The 9,481-nt window shown below is 48.4% G+C and overlaps 1 protein-coding gene across 2 annotated transcripts; it reads left to right on the forward strand.

The window, feature by feature from the left end:
- The first annotated feature begins 299 nt into the window (after window positions 1–299).
- On the forward strand, window positions 300–5,340 carry LOC123168868 (uncharacterized). 2 transcript variants are annotated; one of them, XM_044586731.1, is made up of 4 exons: window positions 300–488; window positions 3,168–3,403; window positions 3,641–3,864; window positions 4,495–5,340. In XM_044586731.1, the coding sequence occupies exons 1-4, from the start codon at window positions 322–324 to the stop codon at window positions 4,750–4,752; spliced, it is 885 nt and encodes a 294-aa protein (XP_044442666.1). In that variant the 5' UTR covers window positions 300–321; the 3' UTR covers window positions 4,753–5,340. The 2 variants fall into 2 exon arrangements, with proteins under 2 accessions (XP_044442666.1, XP_044442665.1); XM_044586730.1 differs by lacking the exon at window positions 300–488 and adding an exon at window positions 2,209–2,555.
- Window positions 5,341–9,481: the final 4,141 nt, after the last annotated feature.

The following is a 9,481-nucleotide window of genomic DNA, read 5'->3' on the forward strand; positions in this document are numbered from 1 at the left end:
GTTGGGCGGCCACCGCGCGAGCTCAAGGTGGACAATTAGATGACGTGCGGCACGTCGGTCTAGTGTCCGTGTGGACACAAATCAGACGCAAATATAGATCGGAAATGCGTCCACACGAACATCGAGCGGACGAGATTTAGGTTTAGCCGGTGTCCTAATCCTTTTTGACCAAATAGACACGGGCGGATGCGTTGGAGTTCCTTGACGATCGAGTCCGACTTTGGAAGGAATTTTAATTGTGTTTTACTACTAGCTCCTGGACGATCGACTCCGAATTTGGAAGCATAAGGATTCCTATATCGATGCCGATGCATATTATATATGTGTATATATATGTACACATATACTGTACTACTATTAACGCCGGCAGCCCTCACGTTTGCTGCCCTGTCTGCGCGGCTCTTGTTCTCGCAGGGAAGAAAGGAAAAACCGGACCTTGGTTCCGAAGCGAGGAACATGGAGGCGGATCTGCGTGGACCTCAGCACAGGTAATTCTATCCTGGCTTCTCCTCAAGTTTTCGCCTTTTTCTCGAGCTCTGGTGCAGTTTTTACTTGTCTTATATACATTATTGTTATCGTAGAAGCCGAATCGATCTATCTCTTCCCTTTCCGTGGTGCCGGTTAGATCGAACCTTCGTTTCACACACGCTCCTCCGCTAGTTCATAGATACACCTCCCCTCATTCTGCCGATTAGGCAGCCGGTGGCAGGAAGGTGAGAACATCTACGTCCGGACTCTTCAAATTGATCGGACGGATCTGACATGAGAGTAGAAGAAATTTGATACAATCGTATCCTTTAAAGTCTCTTTAATTGCCCGGGCTGTCCGACACTCCTCGCATTGCCCTTGTATATGAGATGAGTATTAGGAGTGCCCAAGTGCGTCCGGTCAGTTGTTCTGCGTCTGTCAAATAGGATCTGGCCCACCACGGAGCATTTTTTTCTTTCTTTATTATTTCTTTTCTTCCCTTCTCTCCTTCTTCACCAATCACATGCATGTGCTGGGATGTATAAGGAAAAAAGTGAGGGACATGACTGCACGGATGGATAACTATGGAGTCAAAACGGACACGGCAGACATTGTCCGGGCGCATCCACGGACGTTTGAGGGGGCCAAATTTGTCTTAGTCCAGATGAAGATGCCCTTAGTCCTAGTGCCTCGGTCCGGCTTGTAGTTAGATTAGTTTTTTCTAGTCCTTCTACGATGGATGATGGCGCTTCATCTTCGGACGGGCCTTCCGTTGGACGACGAGGTTGTTTCTTGTCATGCATGCAAGGCGGTGCGATTTGATGTGCTTCAGATCACTTCAAGAGTTCATTGATGACGAATGTAGCTCTTTGGGCGATGATTCTTATGGACACGTGCATGAAGGCTTCATGGCTATCATGGAGGAGGCTAGGCCGGTTCCGTAGAAAAAAACCAACAGCTCGTTCTAACAACGATAGTGGTCGTTCAGTGGTCCAACGCGAAAAACAAACACTGACTGCATCCCGCAAGATCCGCTAGAGACACACACCTTCGCACGCCCTCCGACGACGCTAGACGCACCGCGCGGATGGGTGCTAGGTGGGGAGGACATTATTCCATCTTCAAGGAGTTGCCGCCAGCTCACCTTCCTAAACACGACACAAATCCTGAAAAAAAATACATCTAAAAATGGAGCAGGAGCCCTCCCACCGACAAGGGTGGAGATCTACCGCACCTCCATGGCCCTAAATATAAGTTCGTTTAGAGATTTCATTATAGAGACTACATTCGGATGTATATAGACATATTTTAGAGTAAAGTTTTACTAATTTTGCTCCGTGTTGTATTCTAATAGTGAAATATCTAAAAAAAACTTATATTTAGGAATGCAGGGAGTACAAGTTGTGACCTTGGAAGTTCAAAACATACTACACAGTTCACTTAGTTTTAGGAATGCTCATTGATTTGTAAGTATTTTTTATAGAAGTATGGAAAGTTTATTTGGAAACGGAGGAGAGACATGATTAGCAGTAGTTCGTTTTGAGCCGGCACATTCCTGTGCTAACCGCTCGTGGTGAAACGCGCAACGAACGAACGGGCGCCGATCTACAAAACCACACTTGCCAGAGTAGAGTTTTTTTTAAGGGGGTGTTTGGTTCAGGAACTTTTAGTTCCAGAGACTAGAAAAAGTCTCTAAGAACCAAACGGGAGGGACTTTTATTAGTCCTAGGACTTCTGAACCAAACACCCCCTAACTTTCCCCAATCTATTCTCGAGAGACTAAGCCGCCGCAGCCCGCAGCGAGACGAGAGGAGGAAACCCTAGGCCAAAACTTCCCCAATGGCTAGCCCCGCCGCGGGCGACCATCGCTACCTTTTCGTATGCACCCACGGCGATTGTCAGATTCGAGATGTTGTTTCCCATGAGTTCGCCGAGGATCATCGCCGTCCGCACGAATACAGAGATCATCTCCGTCGTTCCGAGCTGGCCCACGCCAAGCAGGAGCTTCAGGGACGCCGCAGGGACGCCCAACGCCATCGAGGGCGGCGCAAGGCCAGCTCTCTTGAGTCATCTTCCGGCGAAACCGGGTGAGATCCCCCTTCCCTCCCCCCCTTGAGCTTTCTATCTACTACTGTAGATCTATTCCCCTGCGCGCTCGTTCAAAAAAAAAAGAACTCTTTTTAGCATTCTAGGGCGGAATTTTTTTTCCTTTTTCCCCATCACCGGCAGCTTACGGGTGTATTTCTTGGTTTGCAAATCAGCTCAATCTTGGGACTCCCAGCTCAATCTTGTATACGCCATCAAATCTAACGCAAAAGCATGGGGAAATGACTAGCTTTCAAGCAGCCACTTTGAAATTGGATCTAACATTCCTCCTGATTTCCACCGCCCGTCCAGGGAAAGAAAGCCCCCAAGTTTAGTCTCCACGCTGTGTTCACCACTGACATTACTTTTAGGCTTGTCCTGTTGTACCAATTGCGGAGTAAGTGTCAATATAATGGCGATATTACGATGGCTGGTTCCTGATTGGTATCTCAAACAGAACTGAATTGTGGAATAGTATGTTGGGAGAGCGCTGAATTTTGTTCACAGATGTATTAGTTGTCGTACCAGAATCACCGTTGAGAACAATATTAATGTAGTTCTAATAAAGATAAAATTGTACTACTATCTTACTCATTGAGCTTGTTCCCTTTCAGGTGTGATGAGCATGCTGGAGATACTGATCAACAGCTTGATGCTATAGAAGTACAAAAATCGATGCATGGTGGGATCGAGAAACAAGCAAAGAACGACACAATATTTACTCCCAAGCAAGCTGGGTTAGGCAGGTCATACAGGGACATGTTGAAGGACGAGGAAGAAGATGTGGTTTTGTACCGTCGTTTCTGGGAATGCACTTGGGGCCGCAAGTTTGGCTCCTTCGAAGGCTACAGTAATCTACTTATATGATTCATGCTCTTCTTTTCTTCTTACTCTATTATGCTTCTGTACATTACATTGTTCCTTACCTAAAGCTTTGCTTGTGAGTATCTTGATTTTTGTTCTAGAGTTCTACTTAGTATAATTAACTAGAAAGGGGATCTTTTTTGGTCAGTTTAATATTGTTGACCTGAATTAAGACGTGTGGCAAGAGCTAATTACTTGTATCTTTCCCATTGTTTGGCTGCAGCCTTTTTGACTCCCACACTTTACACATATGGAACCATCCCAGAACATGCTGGCCCCTTCAGTTTCTTGCAGATCTTCTCCATCAAAGTCATGGAGAATGAAATTTGGAGAATCAGGTGGCCAGTGGAGGTATATGGCTTCATTGCCGCTCGAGACAATTTGGATCGCAATCGCAACCTTCTGTTCAGCCAGACAAGGGATGACCCCCAAATTCTCACTCAACAGGTAATTTTCTTCTTCTTAATTCTCATGCTGCCGTTACTAACTTAACATAATCTAGTATTGTCCTCTGCACCTGTGTGTCTTTTCCGTACTAAGGTAAGGTTATCTTCCTCATCCAGACTTGACCTGTATCTCTAGACACAAGGCCATGCTAAGCAGCCTCTTGGCTGCCTACATATGGGTGCAGAGGAGATGTTTGGTCGCTTGTTAATCGGGTTTCATTTTCAAATTTAAAATACAAATAATGTTTTGGAATAAATACATCCTACTCTGTCAACTGTTTAACAGTATATAATTTCAACCATGAGCTACCAAAGTGCCTATTGTGCGTCCTCGACCTATTAAAGTGTAAGCACACAACCATAGGCTGAATCCACCCCAGTTTTATCCAAGGTGGTGGTACCTGTGTTGCTCAGGCATGGACACATGGATCTGATTTAGGATTAAGCCGTTTAGGTGTCCCAAGTGTCAGTCAGGCATGAACAGCAATCTCAAATCCAAAAAAGGGAAAAAGACACGGGTGTCTGAGTGCTGGCAGGTGTGGTTGTCACAACATTGTGTAATTGTGAAAAGAAACTGACTTTATAGGGTGGTCAAGTACTAATTTGGATATGTAACAAATGATGCTTGCAGGATTCATTTTTGCAATTGACTGGCCCGTGTCGCCCAATTGCGTTGATCGACCCTGTTGTCTTTGAGATTCAACTAAAAGTGAAGGGCACAGCAGAGTGTGAAGATGAAACATTGATGGCTCGAGCGTTTGAGTATGGATATGGTTTTGGAGAATATGGTGAGCTTGCCTGTCGTCGTTGGGCTGGTAATTTTTTGCACACTAGAGATCACCTCTGCGCTACTTTCCAGAACGGTTGCAGCCACTATCATCTCTGCTGATGTTATTAAAGGGTCATGGCCTGGTGATTATAGAGGTCGTGTGGTTGCCCGTACTGCTGACATAGATGAGGATATTGTGCTGCTTGATTCTGGAGAAGGTCGTTTGCAAGTGAATCCAGACGGTCGTATTGTCCTTCAAAGGGGTGTTGTTTGTGTGGAACGTGAGGGAATGCTCACGGTTTCGGTGGAAGCCTACTCAAAGGCAGGTATTGGTCATGCAGATTGTGTTGAATTCAAGCCCAGAAAATCCCTGACAAGTGATGGTACTTGCAACCTTGGTTTCTGCACTGTGCAGTTTATTGTTGGTTGGTCCCCCATGGCAAGAAAGTATGATATGATGTACGATGGCAACTGAGTTCAACTGCATCGGTTTGTCATCCCCATCCCAGTAGCATGCTGTAGATGTCCAGCTAATTAACTAGTTATGATTGGTCAAGTGTGCAAACTGTTTAGAAATCATGTTATGTCTAGCGTCCAGACTATTTAAAGGTCATGCCATGTTTGGTGAAGTGCCAAGTGGCACACTATGGTTCAGCTTTTGGCAAACCACTCATATATTAGCAGGTGCGGCCAGTCTCTGAAGCTTTACTTTGCGTTTCCATCCCTTCTTCGAATTGACCAGCTCCTCTACTCAAGCATGCACTCACGGCTGAAATTACACTCTACGCCGAGCGCTTTTCTTGGAAAAGGTATCTTTGTCGAGAGGTGCTCAGAGCTTTTCTTGGAAAAGGTATCTTTGTCGAGAGGTGCTCAGAGCTTTTCTTGGAAAAGGTATCTTTGTTGAGAGGTGCTCTCGGCAAAAATGGATTATCAGCCTCGTTAACAGTAATATCCACTTAGAGCAATTTGTATACTCTATAAGGATCACATACATAACAACAAACTCACAAAAGCATGATATATGGTCCAGACAAGCTTCATATGAACAACAAACTCACAAAAGCATTATATATGGCCCACACAAGCTTCATATGAAGTCACAAGGTAGTTATTTAGCACAAGTGCCTTCTAACTAAATGTGACGCCCGGATAATTAAGCTACAATAACCCTCTACTAATGATGCTGCATCACCTCGATTACTGTTGCTAATCTCGCGTTAGTTCGAAACCGATTCAAATTCAAATTCAAAATCAAGCAAACAATAAAAAATTTCAAATATTAAAACTAAAATGTTCGGGGTGAGCCAAATAATGCATAGGTAAGTATGGTGGAGAAATCACACTTTTATAAAAGGTTTAAATACTCTAAAATGTTTTAAACAGTAGCAAAAACAATTAGTTGAATGCCTTTTACAATAACTAAAATATTAAACTATTTTATTTAGTTACCCAAATTAATGTGGCAGTAGTATATATAGCAATACCAATTTAGGAACCATTTGTGTATTTTGTGAAACTAAAATAAAAGGAAACTAGACATAAAACAGAAAAGAAAAGTAAAAAGAAAACTGTTAGAGAAAACAAAAGTGAGAGAGACACAGCAACCCCCTTGGACCTAACCCACCTGGGCCGGCCCACCTAAACCACCCGAGCCAGCCCAGATCCTCCCTGCCCGTCCCCTTCCCTATTCCCCTGACCGGGGTCGGAACAGGGGCGTAGCCCCGCCGAACCCACTCGCCGTCGTCGGCGAGGGGATAAGGCCGCCACGCGCGCGCCTCGATCCCTCTCCCACTCCACGCCTCTCCTCTCAGATCCCCTTTCCCCCCCACGCGCTGCTGCTTCTCCTCTCCGCCATGGTGGCCACTGCCGTCGCCTCCGCTTGCTCGCCCACGTAGCCACCTGCACCTCCTCGACGAGCCACCGTGTTCAGACGCGCCGTCGACGTCCACTACTACGACCCCGACCACCCGCTCGAGCTGAAGCCCGCTACAGCACCGCCCCGACCAAGTCATCGTCCTCGGCTCCGACGAGCACCGTCGCCCTGCTTCGCCGCTTCTGCTGCTCCTAAGCGTTCACGAGGCCACCATGTGCCCGCTAGGTGAGCCTCCGTGACGCTCCCTTCCCTCTCTTTCACGCTCTAGCGCGCTCCGTCGCCGTCCCCGCGGAGGTGAGCTCCGCCGCCCGCCATGGCCGCCGCTCGCGCGCCGTACGCGCTTCCGAGCCCCAGCGCAAGTCACTGGAGTGCTCCAGGAGACGCGCAGCACCAAGCTGCAGCCCCAACCGCCCCCTAGGTCGCTCCCGCCATGATTCGAATAGGGCCTGAGCGCCACCGCCGCCCCCCGTCGCTACTCCGGCCAGCTCCGGCCTCCCCAGCATCGCCTAATACCACCACTTGACGCGGCGTCGACCCGGCGTTTGAAAGAGCCTACTCACGCCTCCGTTCGTGCCCCCTGTCGCCGACTGCATCCTCGCCCAACTCCGGCGACCGCAAACCTCGACGCCGGCGATGCTCGGACCGTCCCTGGCGCCGGCCGTCCTCACCATCGCGTGCACGACGCCAGCACGCACTCGTAGGTTCAAACGGCCGGTCTGGAGGCCCTCTCTGGCCTTTTTCCAGCCGACGCGCCACCACCACCGCTGACGTGGCCGCCCGGGGCCACCACCCTGGTCACTGACCGGTGGCCCCAGTGGCCCCCGCTCGCCCCCCTTGACCAAGTTGACCCAGTCAATGTGCTGACTGGGCAGCCCAGTGCCACTGACTAGTGGGCCTCGCCCCTAACACTAATTAAATTACTTAATTTAAATAAATTTAAATTGATTACTCACTCACAGTGGGCCCATGTTATCTAATTAGTTAGATTAATTGAAATTAAACTCTGTTAAGGCCACTGTCTATGACAGGTGGGACCCATTGGTCCGTTTGACTAGTCAAACGGGTCAGCTGACTGCTGACGTCATGCTGATGCATTGCTGACGCATTAATAGATTTCTGTTAATAAAAATAATTCCAGAAAATGGTTTAATCTTTGAAAATTCATAGAAAATAAACCGTAGCTCGGATGAAAATGTTTTCTATATGAAAGTTGCTCAGAACGACGAGACGAATCCGAATACGTGGTCCGTTCGTTTACCACCCATCCCTAGCATAGCAAACACGCAACTTTTCCCCTCCGGTTCACCTGTCCGAAAACGCGAAACACTGGGGATACTTTCCCGGATGTTTCCCACTTCGCCGGTATTACCTATCGCTGCGTTAGATCACCCCCGGCACCGCGTATTGCCTTGTTATATTTTGTGATGCTTTGTTTGCTCCGTATTTACTGTTTCTTCCCCCTCTTCTCCGGTAGACCCCGAGACCGGCACTGATGCCACTGTGTACGACTACGTCACCGGCGACCCTCCTTGTCGGCTGAGCTTCCAGGCAAGCCCCCCCCCTTGATCACCAGATATCGCCTACTCTTCTCTATACTGCTTGCATTAGAAGAGTGTAGCATGTTACTGCTTTCGATTAATCCTATTCTGTTGCATAGCCTGTCATTGTTGCTACAGTTGTTACCCTTACCTGCTATCCTACTGCTTAGTATAGGATGCTAGTGTTCCATCAGTGGCCCTACACTCTTGTCCGTTTGCCATGCTATACTACTGGGCCGTGATCACTTCGGGAGGTGATCACGGGTATATACTATATACTTTATATACATGACACATGTGGTGACTAAAGTCGGGTCGGCTCGTTGAGTACCCGCAAGTGATTCTAGTGAGGGGGCTGAAAGGACAGGTGGCTCCATCCCAGTAGAGGTGGGCCTGGGTTCCTGACGGCCCCCGACGGTTACTTTATGGCGGAGCGACAGGGCAGGTTGAGACCACCTAGGAGAGAGGTGGGCCTGGCCCTGGTCGGCGTTCGCGGATACTTAACACGCTTAACGAGATCTTGGTATTTGATCTGAGTCTGGCCATTTGGTCTATACGCACTAACCAACTACGCGGGAATAGTTATGGGCACTCGACATCGTGGTATCAGCCGAAGCTCTTCTTGATGTCAGCGACGGAGCGGCGCGCGCCGGATTGGACTGGAACGCCTGCTAGGCTAGGTCTGCTTCCGGCCGCGTACGCAACGTGCAGGTGTGCAATGGGCGATGGGCCCAGACCCCTGCGCGCATAGGATTTAGACCGGCGTGTTGACCTCTCTGTTGAGCCTAGGTGGGGCTGCGACGTGTTGATCTTCCGAGGCCGGGCATGACCCAGAAAAGTGTGTCCGGCCAAATGGGATCGAGTGTGTTGGGTTATGTGGTGTACCCCTGCAGGGAAGTTTATCTATTCGAATAGCCGTGTCCCTCGGTAAAGGACGACCCGGAGTTGTACCTTGACCTTATGATAACTAAAACTGGATACTTAATAAAACACACCCTTCCAAGTGCCAGATACAACCCGGTGATCGCTCTCTAACAGGGCGACGAGGAGGGGATCGCCGGGTAGGTTTATGCTATGCGATGCTACTTGGTGAACTTACCATCTACTCTCTTCTACATGCTGCAAGATGGAGGCTACCAGAAGCGTAGTCTTCGACAAGATTAGCTATCCCCCTCTTATTCTGGCATTCTGCAGTTCAGTCCACCGATATGACCCTTTACACATATACCCATGCATATGTAGTGTAGCTCCTGGCTTGCGAGTACTTTGGATGAGTACTCACGGTTGCTTTTCTCCCTCTTTTTCCCTTTGTATACCTGATTGTCGCAACCAGATGCTGGAGTCCAGGAGCTAGAGATCCCGAGGATGATTCTACGTGGAGTTCGGCTTCGAGGAGTAGTTAGGAGGTCCCAGGTAGGAGGCCTTGCCTTTTCGATCG

This window comes from Triticum aestivum, chromosome 7D, assembly GCF_018294505.1.
Source record: "Triticum aestivum cultivar Chinese Spring chromosome 7D, IWGSC CS RefSeq v2.1, whole genome shotgun sequence".
Taxonomy (NCBI): domain Eukaryota; kingdom Viridiplantae; phylum Streptophyta; class Magnoliopsida; order Poales; family Poaceae; genus Triticum; species Triticum aestivum.

Coding starts and splice junctions, on each gene's coding strand:
- LOC123168868 (XM_044586730.1), top strand. CDS start 2,308: ATGGCTAGCCCCGCCGCGGGCGACCATCGCTACCTTTTCGTATGCACC. Junction 3,404..3,640: donor TGGCTCCTTCGAAGGCTACA/GTAATCTACTTA, acceptor GTTTGGCTGCAG/CCTTTTTGACTCCCACACTT. Junction 3,865..4,494: donor CCCAAATTCTCACTCAACAG/GTAATTTTCTTC, acceptor TGATGCTTGCAG/GATTCATTTTTGCAATTGAC.